This window comes from Chrysemys picta, chromosome 5 (genome assembly GCF_011386835.1).
Source record: "Chrysemys picta bellii isolate R12L10 chromosome 5, ASM1138683v2, whole genome shotgun sequence".
NCBI lineage: Eukaryota > Metazoa > Chordata > Testudines > Emydidae > Chrysemys > Chrysemys picta.
In genome coordinates this window covers 97,544,603-97,570,629 of record NC_088795.1, presented here as the reverse complement: position 1 = coordinate 97,570,629, position 26,027 = coordinate 97,544,603, and the positions used below count along the sequence as shown (strand labels likewise).

The 26,027-nt window shown below is 41.4% G+C and overlaps 1 protein-coding gene across 7 annotated transcripts in view; it reads right to left on the bottom strand.

Moving 5' to 3' along the window:
* Positions 1-26,027, bottom strand: part of ATP8A1 (ATPase phospholipid transporting 8A1) — a 267,308-nt gene that overhangs the window by 43,694 nt on the left and 197,587 nt on the right. For all 7 annotated transcript variants that reach the window (XM_042841789.2, XM_005300615.5, XM_008170556.4 and 4 more), the window contains 4 exons: positions 14,698-14,772; positions 14,446-14,568; positions 11,282-11,360; positions 3,534-3,595 (listed from right to left, as the gene is read on the bottom strand). In XM_042841789.2, the coding sequence (XP_042697723.1) occupies positions 3,534-3,595; positions 11,282-11,360; positions 14,446-14,568; positions 14,698-14,772 (339 nt within the window). The remainder of the gene's footprint in view (positions 1-3,533; positions 3,596-11,281; positions 11,361-14,445; positions 14,569-14,697; positions 14,773-26,027) is intronic.

Sequence of the window (26,027 nt, the reverse complement as noted above, 5' to 3'; positions counted from 1 at the left end):
CTCCATTCAAAACTTCATTTTCTTCATCCATTTGTTAACCCTTTTGAGTTTGAGTATGGCTCTGATACCACCCCCACCTCCCCCGCCTTCCTGTGAACTTCTGAATGATGAAAAAGATAGAATAGAATCCAGAGAACCTTTCTTCTGTGGGAACACACTTTATCACTCTCATATCCAGAAGATGAGATATTTTGTTCAGGACCAGATTGTGTTTTGAAGGGTCTCTGGAAACTGGCACCTGGATGAAGAATGAATGGGATGGAGCCTGCAGCTTGAGGAAGTATCCCTAGCTCACTATCTCCCTGATCCATTTGTCTGTAATCAATGAAAACCATTCCTTTAGGAAATGGGAAATTCTACCCCCAGCTTCAGCTCTGGGTGGAGGCCTATGTGACCTGGGACAAAGTGGATTGGTGGGGGTTCAGACTTCTCTGGACTTTTCTCCCAAACCCTGATTCAGTTATTTTCCTTTGGAGAATCTGTTGTGCCTGTGCTGGTATCTCTGAGGATGAAGGGCAAAAGGAGTGCCTCTGTCTGAAGGTTGGTCTATATTCTCTCCTTAGGACATAGAGTGAACAAGGGAGAGACAGTCTGGATTTTGCCACACTGTCAGCCACCACCTTATCCAGCTTTTCTCCAAAGAGGAGGCAGCCTGTAAACTTGGCTAAGCAGAGGACCTGCTTAGAGTAAATAACCACTTTCCAGGATCAAAGCTCAATGGCACCTGGTTACTGTGCTGGAAGCCATGGCTTGGGCTCAGAACCTCATTGCATCTAATGCTGTTGCTAGGGGTGACTTTCTTTAAAATAGAAAGAGTCAGGGTAATCTCTGTCCTTATGGACTTTAAGATCTTCCAGCCACGAGAGAGATGCTCTTGTAAAGCAGGAAGGAGGACTGAAGGGGTATCACAGCAGCGGTGGAGGATTTTGAGGGGAGAAATTCACTCTAAGACTTACTCTCAGGAGCCTGTTCAGGTTGGATTTGAATCATGGAGACAACCTTATTGCACCTAGTCTAGAACTTCTCAGAGGGGCAAAAAATCTTTGTTGTATTTTTCCCCAATCCTGATCAGACTTGGAGTCCAATAGCTCACCATCCTCAGTGGATGAGAGGGAAGAGGAGGAGGAAGAAGAGTCGAAGGACTTTTCTCTCCTGCTTATTTTGAGTTTTTTCCCTTTTCTACCTTTTTTGATTTCTCTCTTTTTGCATGCTTTGGGAGTGTGGAGGCTCTGCTGTGCTATGGTGAGGCCTTTTACAGCTTGCCTTCTTTAGTGCTTGAAGCCCTCTCAAGGGATCTGTCTCTGAATCATACCCCATTGGCTCCCCTTCCCCCTGGGTCAGACTCTTCATGGTTGACTTGGAAGGGAGAGGGGCTGATTAGAAGCCCTGCTTTTTTCCCCCAGGGCACTCAGGACTCACTTTAAGACTTGGGGCAGGGAGAACCTGCAAGTCTTTCTTTGTTCTGTAGAGGCCCTTGGAACTTACTCCCCAAGTTGAGTGGTCAGGGTCCTCCTTTGCTTTTGGAACTTCGCCCTGCTCTGCACTGGGATTCCCGATCCATTATTCCTCTGCTGAATCATGGCTGCTTTGATGGGTAGAGGACTCTACCTGCCCGTTTGACTCATAGCCCTGGGACCTAATGGACTTTAGGGTTTGTTGGATAGGTGCAGGCTAGGCACAACTTGTTGTCTGCCAATCCTGGGAAGGATGCCTCATATATAGATCACGACTTGGATTTGAACCAGTGCTTTCTTGGCAGTTCTGCCATACCTGCATAGGGGCAGAGGAGCTGGCAGGGAGATAGATACTGCAGAGGAGACTGAGGGTGGGTTATACTCCCAGACAGTTAACCAACCCCTGGAGGAGGAGGACTGCTGAAACGGAAGAACACTGCTCCTCATGCCCAAGAATGGGGCAGACATTTAAAAAAATAAATAAAGGTGAAGGCAGGAGCAATTGAAGCAGCCAAACTGTCTGCTGCTGTGGAGGCAGAGACTCTGGTGGGAGTGGAGGGGACAAGGCCACAGCGTGCAATGCCAAAATGCTGATCCGCCTTCAGTGAGCTGCAGGGTGAGGAGAGCAGCCCAGATATCCAGAATTGTGGGAGATGCTGGGCTGCATAAGAGGCATCGGCTGTGTCCATCCTTGATGGGGATCAGTCCACTGCAGGAGGCCAGGTTTGTATCCTGAGGGCTTGGACTTCACCACAAGGTGTAGTAGTTGGCATGAAAGTGTGCAGGGGGACCGAATGGTTTTTCTCTTTTTTTTAAAAAAGGTACATCCTTTAGAGAAAAAGCATGACGATAATATTCTTCATTAAAAAGGTTGAAAGAACTGATTTAAGGGCTCTGAAGGTCGGACACTTGCTGGGTTCTGTCTTGCTGTCATGGGTGGTAAAAGGGAACTGAGGGAGGAATGCAGCCAATCTGTCTTTCATGCCTTTTCATGGGAACACAAAGAGGCACAGGGAACATACAGGCTCCCACAGACACTGCCATTCAAAAAAAATCCAATCTGGCACGTATGCAGTGCATACACCTTGACAGTACTATCCACACTGACACAGACTTTAAGAACAATTGACTATTCTGGATTATTTCCTCCCGTTTCAATTCAGATACTTCCCATTTCACTAAGGAGATGAGCCTGATAAGGATGTATGCTTGTATTTCTCTAGCAGGATTTCTTTTGTTCTGTGCATATGGAAACAGGAACATTCTTTAAGGGAATCAATCCCTATCTTAAGAGAGGAAGGGAAAAAGGTGCAAGTAACAGTATGAGATTGCTGCTTTTAATGACTCGAGGAAACCCTCAGTTGCTGAGTTGAGAGAGGTATTTAAGAAAATGAAAAACATGTTTTTATTCCATTACCTAGTACAGGGGATAGAAAACTAAAGAAAAGAACAAACCGTAATTAATAAACAAAAAGAAAGTAACAGGTGAGTGAGTTAAGTTTCTGGTTACTTCTGACAACTTAGATGCCTCTATGGGGAGCATCTAGCAACTCCTTGATATTGGCCTTGACTCACGGGGCACTATCTTCTCCAAGATTAAGAGGAGGAAGAGAGAGTTGTGTGTACACAGGGCCCCAAACCAATTTCCCAGCTGATTCAGCTGGGGTCTGTCCCCCAGGGATTTACATGCACCATGGAAAATGCCAGGAAATTACAATCCTCATTCTTTCCTTTGCACAAAGGATAGCACCCTGTAAAAAGGGCAAACAGGCCTATCCTTTCTCCCTTATTTTGTGAGCTTGCTGGCAGAGAACCAGAGTCTGCAAATTATGCACCTCATAGGATCATCCAATTTGTCCATTTATTCTCAAGACACCACATTGTTTTTTACATGGAAGAGTTGACACAAAGAAAGAAAAAGTATAAATAATATTAGAAACATCTATTTAAAATATAGGCATTTAATATATCATTATTAAGTATACCTATATGGAATGAAGAAGAAGCAAAGTTAAAAGAGAAAGAGACTAGAAAAAATAACCAGCTAATAGAACACCAGACAACGGCAGCAAGACTTACAGTGTAAACAATGTTTCCCAAGAGCAGGTAGTCTGAAGTTTTACCATTGCCAAATACAGTACCTGCAGGGAAAAAAAAGAATGATGATTTTTTAAAAAAAGATTTATTTATGGGATATTCCCTGCAATTCTGTTTTTGTAAAGGTATAGTCTAACAGGACTTTTTCTGTTGGGTACTGGGTCTGGTACTCCCAACACAAGACAAGGCAGAATTTCCTGAAATGAATGCCTTTTAGTCATCTTTAGTAGTGGTGACCAGTGACTGGTCAAAGCAGGGAGAGCAATTATTAATGCCTTAGCTCTCCAGAACTTTCCAGCTATAAATTATGTAAGAAACAATAGCTTCCTATAAAAGCTAAATATATATTTTTAATCACAGAATTTGCAAACACAATAACTTCCCTCAAGGCATATATGAAGTATACATATTTTTGGACATGATACTGTCTGTCTGCCTGCCTATCTATCTGTCTAAGCAAACATGTTTCTGGAACAGGGATAGCCAACTCTTCTCTCTTAGCATTTTAATTCTTTTTTGGGATGTTTGTTATTTGAGCTGGCCAAAATTGGACAGTTCTGTGATTTTGTGTATTTAATGTATTTGTATACAAGTTTATGTGTGGATATACACATCTTATATACACTAACTTATATGTACACACCTTTACTCCGAAATAACGCTGTTCTCGGGAGCCAAAAAATCTTACTGCGTTATAGGTGAAACTGCGTTATATCGAACTTGCTTTGATCCCCTGGAGCGCACAGCCCCCCCTCCCCCGGAGCGCTGCTTTACCACGTTATATCCGAATTTGTGTTATATCTGGTCGCGTTATATCGGGGTATAGGTGTACTACCTCATATACAAAGATAAGTATCTGTGCATATAAAAACACATTTGCAAGGCTTCCTGAAACATGAATTTTGAAGCAGTGCCTTCACACTTGTTTATACAGAACATACTTGATTGTCTACTTCCAGCAGTACCAGCTTTTAAGATCACAGTTCTCTGAAGGATCTTAGTATGTAGGATAATTGTAGTCTCCAGAATACTTAGGTGTTGTGCCTGGAAAGACCAAATTGACTGAAGCATCTCTGAGTGGACTCCTCATCCTAAATGGGATGTATTGGTGCTCACTAAAATTTGGGTATGTTCAATATAGAAGCATATCCTATACTGCAGTGCAGTTGATGCTGAGTACAGCATTAACTGCACCTTACACTGCAACCAAACTATAAAGTTTATTATGTTGTACAGATCCCAATCACTTTAGCAATGGAAAGGAAGCACTACTGTATGTAATAATTTTAATAGTTTTTTTATGAAGCAAGGAGGGGACACAAAAAAGGAGTGGGATGAGATACCTGAAAGAAAAAGGAGACAGGTGGTGAGAAAGGGGAAGAAAAAGAAGGAAAATTTGGGTTGCAGTAAGGAAGGAAATAATGGCCAAGTCAGAGGAAAAAAAGAGAGGGGAGCTCTTTTCCTCTTTAGTCAGTTTGGGTTGAGAGCATGAGAAAGATACAGAACTCAACAGGCAGGTAGTCACAGTCTGTAGTAGAAAGTATACTGCACAATCCACTTTTTGCTACCTTGTCTTGCATTAGGTTTATTGATATTCTGTTGATTAATTTCATTATTCCACTGTTTGTGAATGTAAACATTTTACTTGTTATCCCTTTATATTCCTTTTACAAAAGGCTGGAACAGAAATTAGTTTTATCATGCATCAGAAGTGCTTCTGACTCTCCCCTTCAAAAAAAAAAAAGAAATCACTAACGGTTCATCAGGATACTGGGATGTCAGCAGTGTCATACTCAAGAATCATAAAATTACTTTTTACTGACATAATTACAAAATTATGACAAAAAACCTTATTTTAGGAAAACAGGAAATCCCAAAGCTTAATCAGCCTTCAGGTTGTTTAGTGACCATTGCAATAGCTGCTGTTAGTGACAGCTCTTCTGTTGGTCGACAGTGAAAAAACTGGTACTGACACAGCTACAACTACACTGCATATTGAAAAAACCTGACAGACAGAGGGATTGGGGCTATTACTACTTGCTGACATGATATATGTTGCTGCCACAAAAGCTATAGATGTGGATGTTCCTGCCTGCTTCAACACTAGATATACAGATGACCAAGAGAGGTGCACAGATGGAGTAGACGCGAATAGAGGGAGATTGCTTGGAAGTTTGCGTAGGGCCCAAAGATTTTTTGCCTTTCAGCCTTCTGGGAACAGTAAATACATCAACTGAAGAGAAGAGGCTCTTGATACATTAAAAAGGAAGAAAATATGGACAGTGAAGGAACAGCTGTTGTGACCTGCACAGGATGTGCCATGTTTGTCTTTCTACCGGAGGACAGAAGCGACTTCATCTGTATGAGTGCAAGCTGGTTTCCATACTGGAAGAAAAGATTAAAGGACTGGAGACCCAAGTATTGACCCTGCATTGCATCAGAGAAAATGAAGACTTCCTCGATGGAAGTTAGGATTTGGTATTGTGGATACAGCATGCTGAAGAATCAGAGAGGGCAATACAGAGGGGACTGAAGAACAAGGAAGAAAACTGGCAGAGTGTGACCTCCACAAGAAGAACCACCAATATACCCCTAACACAGATAGATCTAAGCAACCGCTTTCAGACTCTCAGCACAGGTACTACTGCTAAGAATGCCTTGGAAGTGTCATCTGAGGGAAGAAATCAGAAGGAGACCCTGTTGACTAGAAGGCATGGGATGCGCTGTCCTAGGGATGGAGGATTTGCGCGGTATGTCAAGAATGTATACACTTGCTCAGATTCAAGAGCAAGTGAGTGGCAGATCTACTTAAGTGTCTCTGGGTGAGGATAAAAAGGGACAAGAATAGTTGTGATGTTATGGTGGTCGTCTATTCCAGACCACAAAATGAGGAAGAGTAAGTGGTGAGGCATTCTACAAGCAGGTAACAAGATAATATCTTGTATATAAGGTATTTCTTGACTTTAGTGTGGCTTTTGATACTGTCTTGCATGACCTCCTCATAACTAAACTAGGAAATACAGCCTAGAAGGAGCTACTATAAGGTGGGTGCATAACTGGTTGGAAAACCATTCCCAGACAATAATCAGTGGTTCACAGTCACGCTGGAAGGGAATATCAAGTGGGGTCCCACAGGCAGGGCCGTCCCTAGGGGTGTGTGGGGCCTGGGACATAGGTGCCGAGTTTCTAATCTGCCAGGGGGTCCTCCCCCTGGATCTGCCCAGTCCGCAGCGTGCTGCTCCCTCGCTCCTCTCCCCTCCCCCCCAGTGCCTCCTGATGCCGCAAAACATCTGATCTGTGGCAGGTGGTAGGCGCTGAGAGGGAGGGGGAGGCACTGATTGGCGGGGCCCGCAGGAGGGCGGGAGGCGCGGAGGGGAAGAGGAGGTTCTGGTGTGTGTGTGGGGCTCTTCATCATCCTGCCCACCCGCCTGCTGCTTGCCTCCCTGTTTGCCTCCTCACCCCACTCACCCGCCCGCCTCACCTCTCAGCCTGCCTCCTCACAATTCGAAGCATGGCCCTCCCCAAAGTGCAGGGCCCGGGGTGGTCACCCCAATTCGCCGTAGCTAAGGGACGGCTCTGCCCACAGGGATCAGTTCTGGGTCTGGTTCGGTTTAATATCTTCATGAATGATTTATATAATGGCATAGAGTACACTTATAAAGTTTGTGGATGATACCAAGCCGGGAAGAGTTGCAAGTGCTTTGGAGAATAGGAGTAAAATTCCAAATGATCTGGATAAACTGGAGAATTGGACTGAAGTAAATCGGATGAAATTTGATAAGGACAAATGCAAAGTACTCCACTTAGGAAAGTACAATCAGTTGCACACATACAAAATGGGAAATGACTGATTAGGAAGAGGAAGGAGTATTGCGGAAAGGGATCTGGGGGATCATAGCGGATTATAAGCTAAATATGAGTCAACGGTGTAATACTGTTTGCAAAAAAAGCAAACATCATTCTGGGATGTATTAGCAGAAGTGTAGTAAGGAAGGCACAAGAAGTAATTCTTCTGCTCTACTCTGTGCTGATTAGACCTCAGTTGGAGTATTGTGTCCAGTTCTGGGCACCACATTTCAGGAAAGATGTGGACAAATTGGAGAAAGTCCAGGGAAGAGCAACAAAAATGATTAAAGATCTAGAAAACATGACCTATGACGGAAGATTGAAAAATTTGGGTTTGTTTAGTCTGGAGAACAGAAGATTGAGAGGGGACATGATAACAGTTTTCAACTACATAAAATGTTGCTGTAAGGAGGAGGGAGAAGAATTGTTCTCATTAACCTGTGAGGACAGGACAAGAAGCAATGGGTTTAAATTGCAGCAAGGGTGGTTTAGGTTGGAAATTAGGAAAAACTTCCTGTCAGGGTAGTTAAGCACTGGAATAAATTGCCTAGGGAGGCTATAGAATCTCCACTGGAGACTTTTAGAAGCAGGTTAGACAAACACCTGTCAGGGATGGTCTAGATCAGGGGTCAGCAACCTTTGGCACGTGGCCCATCAGAGTAATCTGTTGGTGGCCACGAGACATTTTGTTTACATTGACCATCCGCAAGCATGGCCCCCTACAGCTCCCAGTGGCGGCGGTTTGCTGTTCCCGGCCAATGAGAGCTGCGGGAATCGGCACAGGCCACAAGGACGTTGCCAGCCCCTGTCTAGATAATACTTAGTCCTACTATGAGTGCAGGGGACTGTGCTAGATGACCTCTCAAGGTCCCTTCCAATTCTATAATTCTATGATTAGCTAACATACATGAGCTAGTATTAACGCGGGATTTTAACTTCCCTGATATCTGTTGGAAGACTATTACAGAAAAGCATAATATGTCCTTCAAGTTCTTAGCATGTGTAGGGGACAACTTTCTGATTCAGAAAGCTGAGGAAACAACTTGGGGGGTCATCCATTTTGGATCTGGTTTTGACCACCAGGGATAAATTAGTTGCGAATGCGAAGATAGTCAGAAACTTGGGAGGAAATGATCATGATGTGATAGAATTCAAGATTCTAAGGAAAGGAGGACAGTAGAATACCAAAACAAGGACACTGGACTTCAGAAGGGGAGATTTCAACCAACTCAGAGAAATAGTAGGCAAGGTCCCATGGAAAGACCAATTAGGAAGAAAATGAGATGAAGGGGGCTGGCAGTTCCTAAAAGATGTAATACTAGAGGCTCAACATCAAGCTATTCCAATGCAGAGGAAAGATAAGAAGAGCCACAGGAGGCCAATGTGGCTGCACAAGGAGCTTTTTAGCTATCGAAAACACCAAAGGGGTATGTCACCAAGGAAGCATACATGGGAATAGCACAAGTATGTAGGGACAAAAACAGGAAAGACAAGGCAAAGAATGAGTTACATCTGTCAAGGAATGCTAGAGACAACAAGAAGGGGTTCTTTAGATATGTCAGACAAAAAAGAATGATCAGGGATGATGTGGATCTGTTGCTCAATGGAGAAAGTGAACTGGTAATGGAAGATGATAGGAAGCCATAGCTGTTCAATGCCTACTTTGCTTCAGTCTTCTCACAAAAAAATAACCTGACCTGATGACTAGCAAAGTTACTATAGACAATAAAGGGGAAGGGATGCAGATCAGTATAAGTAAAGAACACGCCAGAACTTCTGACCAATTTGAATGAATTCAAGTCAGTGGTGCCTGATGCTATTCACCCCAGGTTGCTGAAGGAATTAGCTGAAAAAAAAATGTCAGAGCCACTGGAAATAATGGATGCAAACTCATGGATGACAGGAGAAGTCCCAGAAAACTGGAGAAGGGCTTATGTACTGCCCATCTTTAAAAAGGGGGGAAAAGAGGACCTGGGAACTATAGACCAGTCAGCCTGACCTTGATATCTGGGAAGCTACTAGAACAATGTATAAAACATTTGATTTGCAAATACCTGGAGGATGCACAGGGAATAACTATCAGTGAACATGGATTTACTAAGAACAAATCATGCCAATCCAGCTTGATTTCCTTCTTTGATAGGGTAACTGGTTTGGTGGATAGGGGAAATGTGTTGGACATAATATATCTGGACTTGGCTTTTAACAGAATGTCATGTGGGACTGTGTCAAGTAAACTGGAGAAATTCAGGCTCAGCGGAACTACCATTAAGTGGATACATATTGATTAAACAACTGCAAACAATGAGTTAACTATTAATGGAATGATGTCAGATTGAAAGGAGCTCTGGAGAGGGGTTTCTACAAGGATCTGTTCGGGGTCTGGTGTTAACATCTTTACTAACGATCTGGATATAGGTATACAGAGCATACTGATCAAGTCTGCAGATGACACAACGCTAGAGGGGTTGCCAATACTTTGAAAGGCAAAGGATAAGGACAGATTCCATCAACTCAGCCAAAACAGGATGCAGGATGGGTTAAGAGGGGCAACCCAAACAAATTTAATGACCAGTGAGTAATTTCCCTTTGTCATTTGTCCCTTCCTTCTCGCATCCTTTGGAAAATTCCAGACTATAAGTAGACATATTAAGCAGTCCTATAAGGGAAGGTGGGTTTATGTGAAAGGTGACTTGGAATATGCACTCCAAACCCCTCCTGCCATGACCCCAGAGCCCACATCCCCTGCCCGGAGCCCGTACCCTCTGCTGCACTCCAACCCCCTGCCTTTACCCGCAGCCCCCTACCACACCCCAACTCCCTGCCCCAGCCCGGAGCCCCCTACTGCACCCTGAACTCCTCATTTCTGGCCCCACCTCAGAGCCTGCACATCCAATTAGAGCCCTCACCCTCTCCCACACCCCAGCCTGCCCCAGCCCAGTGAAAGTGAGTGAGGGTGGGGGAGAGCGAGCCACGAGGGAGGGGGAATGTAGTGGGGGTTGGAGGTGGGCCCTCAGGGAAGGAGCAGGGGCAGGGGGTGGGGCCTCAGGGGAGGGGTGGGGCTAGGGTGTTTAGTTTTGTGCGATTAGGAAGTTGGCAACCGTAAGCCTTATCCTAGCAGCTGAAGCTTTCCTAAGGAATTTGATCCCAGTATTTGTGGCCCTTCCATTTTCTCCTCCTAAATATTAGAACCTTTCTACATCTCCAAAACATTCATACAGCTGTCACAACTCTCCTTCTCCTTGTCTGAAAGATGCATAATACAGCTACCAAACTCAACTGTCCTCCTGGAGCAGTGGTTCTCAACCTGCAGCCCATGGGCCACTTGCGGCCCAATCAGCACACAGCTGAGGCCCATGTGACATACTCAGGGCCATACAAGTAGTATTGGATGCGGTCCACATACAATGGTAAATAGGTTGAGAATCACTGTGAGATATCTCCCCAACTTCACCCGATCACCTACCCGGTTGCCACTGCCCTCTCATAGTCCTCTATATACCCCTGAAAAATATAGGAGTGTAAGGATTAAGGACTGAAAGGGCAGGCAAACTGATAATACAAATACATGATACTAATATCACAAACTGTAGCAAATCAAGTAAGTATCAAATCATATGCACGTACAAAAAATGTGAACTGAATTTATTTTAAAACCAATACTGGTGCATAGAATGTACTAAATTATGAAAAGGCATTCTTTCTTTCCCACAATTTGAATAGAAATCTTTAGATTGCATATGTTGGTTTAGTTCTAGAAATAGTACATAAAAATGGAATAGTGTAACGTTGTTGGTATTTATTAGTGTAATCTTGGAAATTATTATTTTTCAAGTAAGGTAATACAGTACTTTTCAGAGTTCGTATTTGTTTTACGTACTTACCATAGTGGAAGGCTTTTAGTGGAAACCAAAACAGAATAACTGAGTGGAATAGGCCATTTAAACAATGAACCCAGAAAACCTAAGGGAAAACAAAAATCCATGAGAACCATTTGTGATAAACTAGCTCTGTGAACCATGACCTTCTTTTTATCTTTAAGTTAGATTCACAAAAGGTGTTTTTGTCAAGCCACCACTGTGAACTGATATAACTGACAGGCATTTTCTGCCTCTTAGCCTTTCATGGGTCATATATTTGTTTTTATGTTTCAAAAAAGATGCTTACGGTCACTTTTAAATTTCACAATTATCAGTAAAATTTTAAAATATATACAAAACAGTATTTTGATTATGATGAAAAATATGCAACAAAACAGACAACTACAAACGTTATTGCATTTCTTAGATGATGCACTAAAAATTACTTTAGCATTTGGGTTTCATTTTACCTTTCTCACATCATACACAAATTGGATAAAAGGACAGTTAAACCCAAATTTCTTTACAAACTAGTCTACGTATTTCAGATATAAAATAAAATACAAATTGAAATTAAAAAGCATCTTTCTTGGATTTTCTTCTTACTGTATAATTCATAATAAACTTTCCAGAATGCTTTCTTATTGACAAGAGACAAGTTATTAAACTTGAAAACTGTTACATTTGTGCTAAATGACTCTAATTTTACTACCAAATTTATTATCATTTGTGAAAGACAAATACTGTTCATAGGAACTGTGCTGTATTAAGTATAAGCATAAATGCAATATGGGTGCTTTCTATAGCATATTGTAGATAGGTATGAAAGACTTGACTAAGCTATCAAGAAAAATTGATTTTGAACTCTTGTATCCTTCAGGACAATAAATAATCATGTTTTATCATTAGAAATGCTTTTTACAAACATAATAATTATTGTACAAAACTGACATGTATTAATAGTTTTAAGTTGTTCAAACAATAGAAATTAAGTTGCCTGCCTCACAAAATTTTCCACTACGTCTCAAAGTCCTTTGTTATCTTACCCAGCTACATTGGGGTGTATGATCCAATTTATGCTCCAATACTTTGCACATTTGAACTTGTGTTACTCATTAACCTTTGTCTCTCCTTCTTGCCATGTCATTACCACTATTTTTTATTTGACAGAAAGCACAGGTGGGTGCAAGAAAAATTAGTTCTACTTTTCCATTTTCCTGACCAATACTTATTGTCACAGGCTAATCCTTTAACCTCTGTCATGACCTCATAACCCCTGACCCTTTTTACCATAATAAACCTATGCATCATCATTCAGTGCAACAATGATTCCAATTCTTCCACACTCAAAACCCATACCAACTGTTCTGCTTATAGTTAAGTATTTTGTAGACATTTACTCATTAACATTGCAAAGACTTGCAAGGGATATAGCCACACAATTTCCATGAGAGCTGCGTGTTTAAGTCCTGGACAACCCTGAACACTGAAGGATTACATAAGAAATAAAGTTACAAATTTTCATTTTTTTTCCCTGTGAAACACATCACATATGGACATAACTGACCTAATTTAATTGTCTTTCTGTATTAATTAACTGAAAATTCAGGAGGCATTACTTAGCATGTCATGTGATTTTTACCAGGATTCTTTTTGGTTTTGGCCAATTTAGTTATAAGTTTCAAATAATATGAACTACTGGGAAATGATTTACTAATACCAAAAATATGCACCGACCATTACAGTATGTGAAAAGAGAGTAATAATAGCAATGAATATAATTCCCATATACATACATGAATGTTTCAGAATTCTATTAGTACTAGTCTCACTAGTATCATATTAAGGTGATAACACAACCATACTAATGGATCATGTGACCAAAACACAATTCTTATATGTATTTTTGAAAGAGTTACAATGACACAGTGGACTGCCTACAAATATTTCCTATCAACCACTTTCAGATTTGGTCGAAGGGGGAAAAAAGGAAGAGTAAGAGGAGAAAATTCTCACATACTTGTCTGTCCTAACAAAGACTGCTTAGAACTTAATGTTACATTATATATAGTATATATATATATATATATATAGTATAAATCCATTGACTTAAACAGAGCTATGCCAATTTACATCAGCTGGGGATCTGACCATGTTACATTATATCATACAGTATATATTACCAAATATATGGAGACATTGCTAATCATAAATTGAGAATTTAGATGTCTCTATCTTTAATAATGGTTACCCCAATGTATACTTAAACTATCTGAGATTTCCTAAACATACATACATACATATACATATATATATATATATATATACACACACACATATATACACACACACACGTATATTTAAAAATCAAATCAGGATAACAACCGAAGGGTGCTGCCCATCAATGTATATGTGTTAAAAAGAGTTTTCAGATTTGTGCTAGTCTATGGCATATGAAATACACACTTATTATTTACTTACTCTGTAATTAAAAATTTCATTATATTCATAAAATTACAGTTTCAAAGATGTATTTCAGTTTGCCTTTCTTTTATTTGTATTATTTTTCCATTTGTGTAAATCTGCAAGAAACTGTATTTATTCTAAAACCAAGCCCAACTTTCAGTTTCAATTTTGCCAATTTAAAAAAAATACACCACAGACACAATGTATTTTCAACCAATATTATCCTTAGATCTCTTTGAACCTAACTCCCAACACACAATTTAAACTCCTTGTTAAAACAGGTCTAGTATGTTTTTTTCACAGCTCAAAATTAATGAAGAATGGTGTAAGGCTCCTCCGCCTACCAACGTAATGACAGCTCTTATTGTCCTTAGCTCTACTTCCCCACATGGGTCAGTAATCCATTTCCACACAACAGTTCGAGTACATAAGATTTGAGGACCAAAAGGACAAATCACTTCTGCCTGAAGGAGACAGCTTTATTACCAGCAGAAAAAAACAAACAGTTTTTAAAAATAATGTTTGCCAGTATATAAAAAACGGGATAAATATGATTTGTGCTTTTCATAGACAATGATTTCCAGCCACTGAAGACTGATGGAAATATTAAAAAACAACCCTTAATTTTTCACTTTATGAGAATATATGGCACAAGAATAAAATGGATAACCACCCTGCATTACATTTAAGTTTGTTCTAATTTTAATGCAATTGTCTTCTACCTTTGTGTTAAAGTCCAGGGCGTTTTGAGAAGTCTTGTATAATTCTGGATATTTCAGCATATTTTCCTTTCGGCAGGATCTCTCAAATATTCCAAGAGTCAGTGGTGGCATAGCTGTAAATATCTAACATATAAATAAAAAAATGTATCTCAGAGCTTGAGAACTAAAAACTTCATAAAGAATCAAGAGAGACTTTAATATAAATTGTTAAACAAAATAGGAATGAAATGCATTAAAAACCCAAAACCTTACCACATTGTAAAGACCTATACACCATCTTTCAAAAAGAATTTGTCCAGAAAAGCCGTTAACAAAAGCAAACCAGATCTGAAAAGAAAGAGATATGTGACTTAGATGTTCTACAATGAGTTTTAAAATACATTTTAGCTCTGCTTTATTAAAGGGATGTTTTTAGGACATTTGCTAAATAGGTCTGAATATTTTAACATTTTTCAACCCTGAAAATTACTGATAAATCTCAATAGATATTTTGTTCACAGCAGTATGACGGGTAATAACTAGTCACATATGTTAGCAATTCTGTTTCTTTGACTAAATCTGAACCTGTTTCTAAAAGAAAGCCAGATTCAGAAACACTGATGTGCCTCACATAGTATGAGACTGATTCATGTAACTGTGTTTATATCTACAGCTAAAATGTAACTTTCTTATGAATAATAGTAAAGAACATAACACATTGAAATATTTTATTCAAATACTTTTGCCCTATAATTTTGTATTCAAGCCCTGATTTTGCACTACAAATGGCATGGGTAGACCCCTTTTCCCGCATGGCACTCATTGCACAACCAGACTTTACAGCAGAAAAATCAAGAATTGAACCTTACTTGAAAGTACTTTAGAGTACTGGAGAGGAGTACTTTAGAAAACTGTTCTCACCTTAATATTATCCCTTACTGCACATGGATTCACATGAAGTTAGATTCTTTAGGGTATAATTCTGCCATTTTAGCTCGTACTTTACTTAGTACAGGAGTACTCACTGAATAAGGTACTGGCCAACATAAGTAAGGAAATGAAGAATCAGGTGCTGATGGAATTTGGGGCTTTTTATTCATTATATCACATGCAATTTAAAATATAAATTAACAGTAAAAATTAAATGTCATTTCAATAATATTTCTATTTACAATTTAAGGCTCTCTATTTTATGAAAAGGTCAGAAAAATAACCGAATAAATGTTTGGCAACCTATAATATTAACATTTCTACTATTTTAAATATAAAACATTATATTATATTTAATGAGAAAACAAAACAAAAGCCAACTTTCTGAATCAGTACAGATAGCGAATCAGCAGTAAGATTAATAAAAAAGCTTGACATGTTGGTCAAGTGAATTTTAGAAGCAGTGTTGCATAGACTTTGCCACAGTTCACGTTTCATTTAACCTCATTATGGAAGCATGAATTGCTACAAAATTTACCATTTATCAATATGTACCCAGGCTGGCCTCCAGATGACCAGTTCCTGTGAATAAACTGGTCTTCTTTTATCATGAAAGGAGAGAATGCTTGAAAACATAAAAACAAATATCTGATTCATGAGATGGAAAAGAAAACAAAGTAGCAACTATTGGCATACAAAAATTAAATGTAATTCATCTCAAAATTGTGAACCATTCAGCAAAGAAATTCAGACTAAAACTATCTTTACTTGTTTTACTTTTACTTCTTTTTACTTTACTTGTTGTGGCCAGATATTGAAACAATATGGGACACAAAAATCATACCATAGGATAAATTATGGAGTTTTAATACTGAAATTCCTTGCTTTTGTTAATTATATTAATTAATGTCCTTAAACTCAGTTTGCTATTTATATGGTTAATGTTTTAACCTATTGCTTGAAAACAAGCAAACAAACCAACCCATATCCTGAACAATAGTGTATAATTGACAAGCCAGATTTTAATAATGTCTGTTATGTAGCATATTTTGACTTTTGATTTTTCAAGTATGGACTATGTGAATATATTTTTGTGAATTTATAAAACACATATAATCAAGTAGTTTTTCAGCAATGAAGGCTGAAATTTCACATCAACTGCCTCCTTAACTTTAGAGAAAAAACACAAAATTTTATGCCCGCATTTTAAATAAATTTTAGAATACAATTCCAACTCGGACTGCATTGGAGACAACTTTTTATTTCAGAAGGTTGAAAAAGCTACTAGGGGGGAAGCTGTTCTAGACTTGATTTTAACAAATAGGGAGGAACTCGTTGAGAATGTGAAAGTAGAAGGCAGCCTGGGTGAAAGTGATCATGAAATCATAAGTTTCAGAGTAGCAGCCGTGTTAAACCACCTGATCAGCATCCTATACAGCAAACAGGGAAAGATTAAGAATGAGCTCTCAGAACTGGATACTCTCATAAGAAACCAACCTTCCACACAAACTTCCTCGTGGATAGACTTTACAAAAACTAGACAAGCCATTTACAAGACAAACTTTGCCTCTCTACAAAGGAAAAAGGACACTAAACTATCTAAACTGCTACATGCCACAAGCAGCCACAACAGCAGTTCCCTTAACCCACCCAGCAATATTGTTAATCTTTCCAGTTATACTCTTAGCCCAGCAGAAGAGTCTGTCCTATCTCGGGGCCTCTCCTTTTGTCCCTCCAGACCCATGAATATGATACAGTTCTGCGGTGACCTAGAATCCTACTTTCGACGTCTCCGACTCAAAGAATATTTCCAACATACCTCTGAACAGCATACTAACCCACAGAATCCTCCCTACCAGCACTACAAAAAAAAGGATTCTGCGTGGACTCCTCCGGACGGTCGAAACAACAGACTGGATTTCTACATAGATTGCTTCCGTCAACGTGCAAAGGCTGAAATTGTGGAAAAGCAACATCACTTGCCACATAACCTCAGCCATGCAGAACACAACGCCATCTACAGCCTCAGAAACAACCCTGACATCATAATCAAAAAGGCTGACAAAGGAGGTGCTGTCGTCATCATGAATAAATTGGAATATGACCAGGAGGCTGCTAGACAGCTCTCTAACACCACATTCTACAGGCCATTATCCTCTGATCCCACTGAGGATTACCTAAAGAAACTACACCATCTGCTAAAAAAACTCCCTGACAAAGCACAGGAACAAATCCGTACAGACACATGCCTAGAACCCCGACCAGGGATATTCTATTTGCTACCCAAGATCCATAAACCTGGATATCCTGGACGCCCCATCATCTCAGGCATTGGCACCCTAACATCAGGCTTGTCTGGTTATGTAGACTCTCTCCTCAGACCCTACGCTACCAGCACTCCCAGCTATCTTCGAGACACCACTGACTTCCTGAGGAAACTACAATCCATCGGTGATCTTCCAGAAAACACCATCCTGGCCACTATGGACGTAGAAGCCCTCTACACCAATATTCCACACAAAGATGGACTACAAGCTATCAGGAACAGTATCCCTGATAATGTCACAGCTAACCTGGTGGCTGAACTTTGTGATTTTGTCCTCACCCACAACTATTTCACATTTGGGGACAATATATACCTTCAAGTCAGCGGCACTGCTATGGGTACCCGCATGGCCCCACAATATGCCAACATTTTTATGGCTGACTTAGAACAACGCTTCCTTAGCTCTCGTCCCCTAACGCCCCTACTCTACTTGCGCTACATTGATGACATCTTCATCATCTGGACCCATGGAAAAGAAGCCCTTGAGGAATTTCACCATGATTTCAATAATTTCCATCCCACCATCAACCTCAGCCTAGATCAATCCACACAAGCGGTCCATTTCCTGGACACTACTGTGCTAATAAGCGATGGTCACATAAATACCACCCTATATCGGAAACCTACTGACCGCTACACTTACCTACATGCCTCCAGCTTCCATCCAGGACACACCACACGATCCATTGTCTACAGCCAAGCTCTAAGATATAACCGCATTTGCTCCAATCCCTCGGATAGAGACAAACACCTACAAGATCTCTATCAAGCATTCTTAAAACTACAATACCCACCTGCTGAAGTGAAAAAACAGATTGACAGAGCCAGACGAGTACCCAGAAGTCACCTCCTACAAGACAGGCCCAACAAAGAAAATAACAGAACACCACTAGCTGTCACCTTCAGCCCCCAACTAAAACCTCTCCAGCGCATCATCAGAGATCTACAACCTATCCTGAAAGATGATCCTTTACTCTCACAGATCTTGGGAGACAGACCTGTCCTCGCTTACAGACAACCCCCGAACCTAAAGCAAATACTCACCAGCAACCACACATCACTGAACAAAACCACTAACCCAGGAACCTATCCTTGTAACAAACCCCGATGCCAACTCTGTCCACATATCTATTCAAGTGACATCATCATAGGACCTAATCACATCAGCCATACCATCAGGGGCTCGTTCACCTGCACATCTACCAATGTGATATATGCCATCATGTGCCAGCAATGCCCCTCTGCCATGTACATTGGCCAAACCGGACAGTCTCTACGCAAAAGAATTAATGGACACAAATCTGACATCAGGAATCAAAATACTCAAAAACCAGTGGGAGAACACTTTAACCTGTCTGGTCATTCAGTGAGAGACCTGCGGGTGGCTATATTACAACAGAAAAACTTCAAAAACAGACTCCAACGAGAAACTGCTGAGCTAGAATTGATATGCAAACTAGACACAATCAACTCCGGTTTGAATAAAGACTGGGAATGGCTGAGCCATTACAAACATTGAATCTATCTCCCCTTGTAAGTATTCTCACACTTGTTATCTAACTGTCTGTACTGAGCTAGCTTGATTATCACTTCAAAAGTTTGTTTTCTCTTAATTAATTGGCCTCTCAGAGGTGGTAAGACAACTCCCACCTGTTTATGCTCTCTGTCTGTGTGTATATATATGTCCTCAATATATGTTCCATTCTATATGCATCCGAAGAAGTGGGCTGTAGTCCACGAAAGCTTATGCTCTAATAAATTTGTTAGTCTCTAAGGTGCCACAAGTCCTCCTGTTCTTCTTTTTTCATGAAATCATAGAGTTTGCAGTTCTAATGAAGGGTAGAAGGGAGAACAGCAAAATAGAGACAATGGATTTCAGGAAGGCAGATTTTGGGAAGCTCAGAGAGCTGATAGGTAAGGTCCCATGGGAATCAAGACTGAGGGGAAAAACAACTGAGGAGAGTTGGCAGTTTTTCAAAGGGACACTATTAAGGGCCCAAAAGCAAGCTATTCCGCTGGTTAGGAAAGATAGAAAATGTGGCAAAAGACCACCTTGGCTTAACCACGAGATCTTGCACGATCTAAAAAATAAAAAGGAGTCATATAAAAAATGGAAACTAGGACAGATTACAAAGGATGAATATAGGCGAACAACACAGGAATGCAGGGGCAAGATTAGAAAGGCAAAGGCACAAAATGAGCTCAAACTAGCTACGGGAATAAAAGGAAACAAGAAGACTTTTTATCAATACATTAGAAGCAAGAGGAAGACCAAAGACAGGGTAGGCCCACTGCTTAGTGAAGAGGGAGAAACAGTAACAGGAAACTTGGAAATGGCAGAGATGCTTAATGACTTCTTTGTTTCGGTCTTCACCGAGAAGTCTGAAGCAATGCCTAACATAGTGAATGCTAATGGGAAGGGGGTAGGTTTAGCGGATAAAATAAAAAAAGAACAAGTTAAAAATCACTTAGAAAAGTTAGATGCCTGCAAGTCACCCGGGCCTGATGAAATGCATCCTAGAATACTCAAGGAGCTAATAGAGGAGGTATCTGAGCCTCTAGCTATTATCTTTGGAAAGTCATGGGAGACGGGAGAGATTCCAGAAGACTGGAAAAGGGCAAATATAGTGCCCATCTATAAAAAGGGAAATAAAAACAACCCAGGTAACTACAGACCAGTTAGTTTAACTTCTGTGCCAGGGAAGATAATGGAGCAAGTAATTAAGGAAATCATCTGCAAACACTTGGAAGGTGGTAAGGTGATAGGGAACAGCCAGCATGGATTTGTGAAGAACAAATCATGTCAAACCAATCTGATAGCTTTCTTTGATAGAATAACGAGCCTTGTGGATAAGGGTGAAGCGGTGGATGTGGTATACCTAGACTTTAGTAAGGCATTTGATACGGTCTCGCATGATATTCTTATCGATAAACTAGGCAATACAAATTAGATGGGGCTACTATAAGGTGGGTGCATAACTGGCTGGATAACCGTACTCAGAGAGTTGTTATTAATGGTTCCCAATCCTGCTGGAAAGGCGTAACGAGTGGGGTTCCGCAGGGGTCTGTTTTGGGACCGGCTCTGTTCAATATCTTCATCAACGACTTAGATATTGGCATAGAAAGTACACTTATTAAGTTTGCGGATGATACCAAACTGGGAGGGATTGCAACTACTTTGGAGGACAGGGTCATAATTCAAAATGATCTGGACAAATTGGAGAAATGGTCTGAGTTAAACAGGATGAAGTTTAACAAAGACAAATGCAAAGTGCTCCACTTAGGAAGGAAAAATCAATTTCACACATACAGAATGGGAAGAGACTGTCTAGGAAGGAGTACGGCAGAAAGGGATCTAGGGGTTATAGTGGACCACAAGCTAAATATGAGTCAACAGTGTGATGCTGTTGCAAAAAAAGCAAACATGATTCTGGGATGCATTAACAGGTGTGTTGTGAGCAAGACACGAGAAGTCATTCTTCCGCTCTACTCTGCTCTGGTTAGGCCTCAGCTGGAGTATTGTGTCCAGTTCTGGGCGCCGCATTTTAAAAAAGATGTGGAGAAATTGGAAAGGGTCCAAAGAAGAGCAACAAGAATGATTAAAGGTCTTGAGAACATGACCTATGAAGGAAGGCTGAAAGAACTGGGTTTGTTTAGTTTGGAGAAGAGAAGACTGAGAGGGGACATGATAGCAGTTTTCAGGTATCTAAAAGGGTGTCATGAGGAGGAGGGAGAGAACTTGTTCACCTTAGCCTCTAAGGATAGAACCAGAAACAATGGGTTTAAACTGCAGCAAGGGAGGTCTAGGTTGGACATTAGGAAAAAGTTCCTAACTGTCAGGGTGGTTAAACACTGGAACAAATTGCCTAGGGAGGTTGTGGAATCTCAGTCTCTGGAGATATTTAAGAGTAGGTTAGATAAATGTCTATCAGGGATGGTCTAGACAGTATTTGGTCCTGCCATGCGGGCAGGGGACTGGACTCTATGACCTCTCGAGGTCCCTTCCAGTCCTATAATCTATGATTCTATGATCGCTCAAACCAAGGTTGTTCCCTACAACTATTTCTTCTATGAGGTCTTCACTACTCCCCAAAACCAAATCTAAAATGGCATCCCCTCTTGTTGGTTCAGCAACTGCTTGGTGAAGGAATCCATCAGCTATTGCATCCAGGAAAATCTGAGCCCTATTATTATTATTACTAGCACTTGTCCTCCAGTCTATATCTGGGAAGTTAAAGTCTCCCACGATCACACAATTCCCATTAGTATTTACTTCATTAAAAACATTAAAGAGGTCTCTATTCATATCCATATCAGATCCGGGTGGTCTATAGCACACCCAAAGCACTATCCCAGGGGAGGCTCTAGTAGCTTTCTTCCCCAATGTGATTTTTGCCTAGACAGACTCTGTCTTATCCATTCCATCACTTCTTATTTCTTTACAGTCTACCTCATCATTGATATACAATGCTACTCCACCACCTTTATCTTTATTTCTGTCTTTTCTAAACAGCACATACCCTTCAATACCTGTACTCCAGTCATGACTACTATTCCACCATGTTTCTGTTATCCCTATAATATCTGGTTTCACTTCCTGCACCAGTAACTCTAGTTCCTCCATTTTGTTACCTAGGCTCCTTGCATTAGTGTACAAACATCTTAATTTTTGCTGTTTGGCTTCGCTCACATTCTTTACCCGATTAGGCACAGCCATTCTACCACCAGTATCACCTATTAGACTGGTATCTACACTACCCTTCCTTTTATGTCCATTCTCCTACCCACGTCTGTATCCTTTCTTACTTTGTTTTCTTCCCTCTCAATGTTAACATCCGGCGTGGAGATTACCTGGACATCTCCCAACCATCTCCTACAAATTCCTAGTTTAAAGCTCTCTTAATCAGTTGTGCCAGCCTCCATCCTAGAAGTCTATTTCCCTCCCTACTCAGGTGAAGTCCATCCCGAGAGAACAGTCCTCTGTCCATGAATGCCTCCCAGTGGCCATACATCTCAAAGCCCTCCTTTTAGCACCACTGCCTGAGCCATCTGTTGATCATCATAATCTTGTCACACCTTTGTTGCCCTTCTCTAGGAACAGGCAGAATCCCACTGAAGATCACCTGAGCCTTGATTTCCTTGAGTGTCTTCCCCAGCCTGGCATAGTCTCCCTTGATATGTTCCAGTGAGAATCTAGCCGTATCATTTGTTCCCACATGAAGGACAATCAGTGGATTCTTTCCCACTCCCGTCAGAATCCTCTTCAGCCTCAGGTCCACATCCTGTATCTTAGCACCTGGCAGACAGCACACCCTTCTGATCTCTGGATCAGCTCTGGTTACAGGCCTGTCTATTCTTCTCAGTAAGGAGTCCCCAATCATGTAGACCTGCCTTTTTCTGGTGATGGTGCGATTCTCTGGTCTATCCCCTGTTCCCTCTGGCTGCAAGTCCTCTTGATTCCTATTCTCCCTTGTAATCCTCTGCAACCCATCCTGTATTCTCCTGGGGCTCATATTTGGTGTTGTTATCTCCATTGATTCTTCCCCTCTTCCTACAGAACTAGCTGCTCTTCTCTTCTTCCTTGCCCTCCCACCTTCAGTGATCACCTGCTGTGCCCCTTCTTCATTTTCCAACTCCGCAAACCTGTTCCTGAGCTCTATTTCTCCTTCACTAGCCTGTCTTTTCCTCTGCCTGGTTCTCTTAGTCACAAAGCCCGCAGCTTAATGTGCTATGCAGTCATTGTTGCAGTTTAATATAAATATATACACAAAACCTATATTAAAAGGAATGGTATTTGGATTGCAAAACCAAGCATTTGAAAGCCAGGAAATGCCAGAATTTAGGATGCCATGGCACCTTACTTTTACTCCCTTGTGCATTTGTGTTATGAGACAGTCTTTAACTACATGATTATATACTACTTTTTCCCTCTGGGATCCCTGTCTCAGTCAGTGCACAGGAAAACAGTTATTTTAAAAAGTTCTCACCTTAACCTGAATGGAATTTCACAAGACAAGGAAAAGTAGTTCTTTGGCCTAAAGGATTTCCCCTTCAAAGGCCTGCTGCAGACAATGAAGGAGTTTCATTCTAAAAAAGTTGTAATGGAAAGCATTAGGCAGCCAAAATATATAGGTAGCTACCAGCTCCCCCTGTAGTCACACACTCACAGAATTATGTTAAAGTTGCAAAATCAAATACTGAAAAATGATAGGAAATGTTAGTGTAGCAAAGGGGCGTGGCCTTCCTCAGAGACTGACAGTGAGGGAGAGCCAGACGCCCCCTGGTGGGTGGAACCCGGAAGGCTTAGGCTGCTGCACCGGAAGCGAGGGACAGAAACTGGAAGTATAAGAGGTAGGTCCTGCAGCTCAGTTGAGCAGGAGCCACTGAGGGAGGCAGACGTTTCCAGCCCGCTGCTGGAGCTGGAACCTGCAGAAGACTTCGGCTGTTCTGAGGAGATTGCCCAGGTACCAGGACATTCTGACACACCCGACGCAGAGAAGCTGCTGGGATTGGCACTCACAGTGTACCCCTGGGAGATGGACGACAACCCTTGAATGCAGGTACACCCGAGGGGAAAGTATAGGAAGCAGCCCAGGGGAACCAGACTACCGTCTGGCTGTGGTGCTATCGGAGACATGGTCAGTGTGTTGCGGGTGGAATGCCCACTGACCCAGTGGCAGACCACTCTGCCGCTGTTAGGGCCCTGGGCTGGGACGCGATGGAGTTGGGCAGGCCCACTCCCCACCTGCCACCCCATCCCTGGGGTGGCAGTACTCCCCCTCCTTAGGCCAGGAGGCCTGCGCTCCTCAGATACCCCTTGCCTGAGCCCCATTGACTGTGTTTGGTGTTCACCCCTTGCCTGAGCCCATAGACTGCTCGCTGGGTGCTCAACCCCTGCCGAAGACAGTTTGCTGGGCCTCTGCCCTGGCTAAGGGCCTGGGCCCTCCTGAACCACTTGCAGCTACCCTGTCTACGGGTTAAAGCCTTTGACTGTGTGGTGCCACATCCTAGCTGAGGGCCTGGGCCCCTGAACTATTTGTGGCTCTACCCTGCCTACGGGTTGGGGCTGGAAACCACTAATTTCCCCATTTACTTAGCCTGTTTCAGGAGCATGTGCAGCAAGGGGGCGTGGCCTCCATCAAAGACGACAGCGAGGGAGAATCACCCCCACCTAAACTCTTACAGTTAGAATTAAAGCTGCCTCTGCAAATTTAATTTGCTCCTCTTACAGGTAGGCAGTTAAGGAAAACATCTGTATTCATGAAAAGACTTAAGTATGTGCTTAACTCCCATCAAAATCGACAAATAGGGATAGACTTCAGCTTTCCTTAATCAGAGCCTTAGATAGTTTTGGTCAGAATCACAGAGGAAGTCTATGGCTGAGCCAGGAATGTAATTGAGTTCTCCTGGTCCTATTCCAGTGCCTTAAACAAAACAGAATATCATTTTCCTTCCTACAACCCTCTGTGCCATAAGACTGTCCATCCTGTGTACTGAATAAGGCAGGGTTCTGAAGAACAAATAGTATGTGATCACGTAAAACTGTATCATAATGCATATGCCACATGTGTTTTATTTTAGATTTTTAAACAAAGCCAAGAAAACTACCACAACTGTACACGTGCCCAAAACCTTAACTCTGCCCTCTTTACCTTTCTGCATAAATCCTTTTACCAGATTATTATTTTTTTTATTAGCTGCAGATGTTTGGTTTAGTTATGTTGAGAGGAACTAATTTTGTCAAGGGATATGTACAGAAAAGCAGTTAAATAGAGTGAATGAAGGCTCACATCTCTAGAGGGGCAGAATTAAGAATGTTATGCCTGGTCTGTGGTGTATGGTACCTGTGGTAATTGCAAGAGGAGTAACTCATGAGGGGAAGAATAGAGAGTATATACTGTAAGGTGGTTTACCTTTTCATGTCCTTGCCTTTGTGGATTTATGTCCTGGCATGTTCTCTGTGCAGCAACTGTAGCTGCTTCCAAATTAGTTTTTTTTTATGCATTAATTTCCTAGGGTTATTTTAAGTTTAATGGGAATGGGGACTTGGGTGAAGTGGAGATAGAAGCACAGCCACTAATGAAGAATATTTTATCAATTGGCAGCAGTACGTGAACCTTTGTGTGCCAGAGGCTACAAGTGAACCCTTATCTGTTGTAAGATAAAACCTGACATAAAAGTGTAACTCCTGAGGAAGAAGATATTATCTACGTTCAGCTGCTTCCCTCCATCAATTAGGCTTATATGCACCTAGCCCCAATCAACAAGCAGGTTTGTGTGCATAGCACAAACTTTCAGTTATAGCTTCACTACCAACTAAAAATGACCCTAAACCCATTTTTTTAAA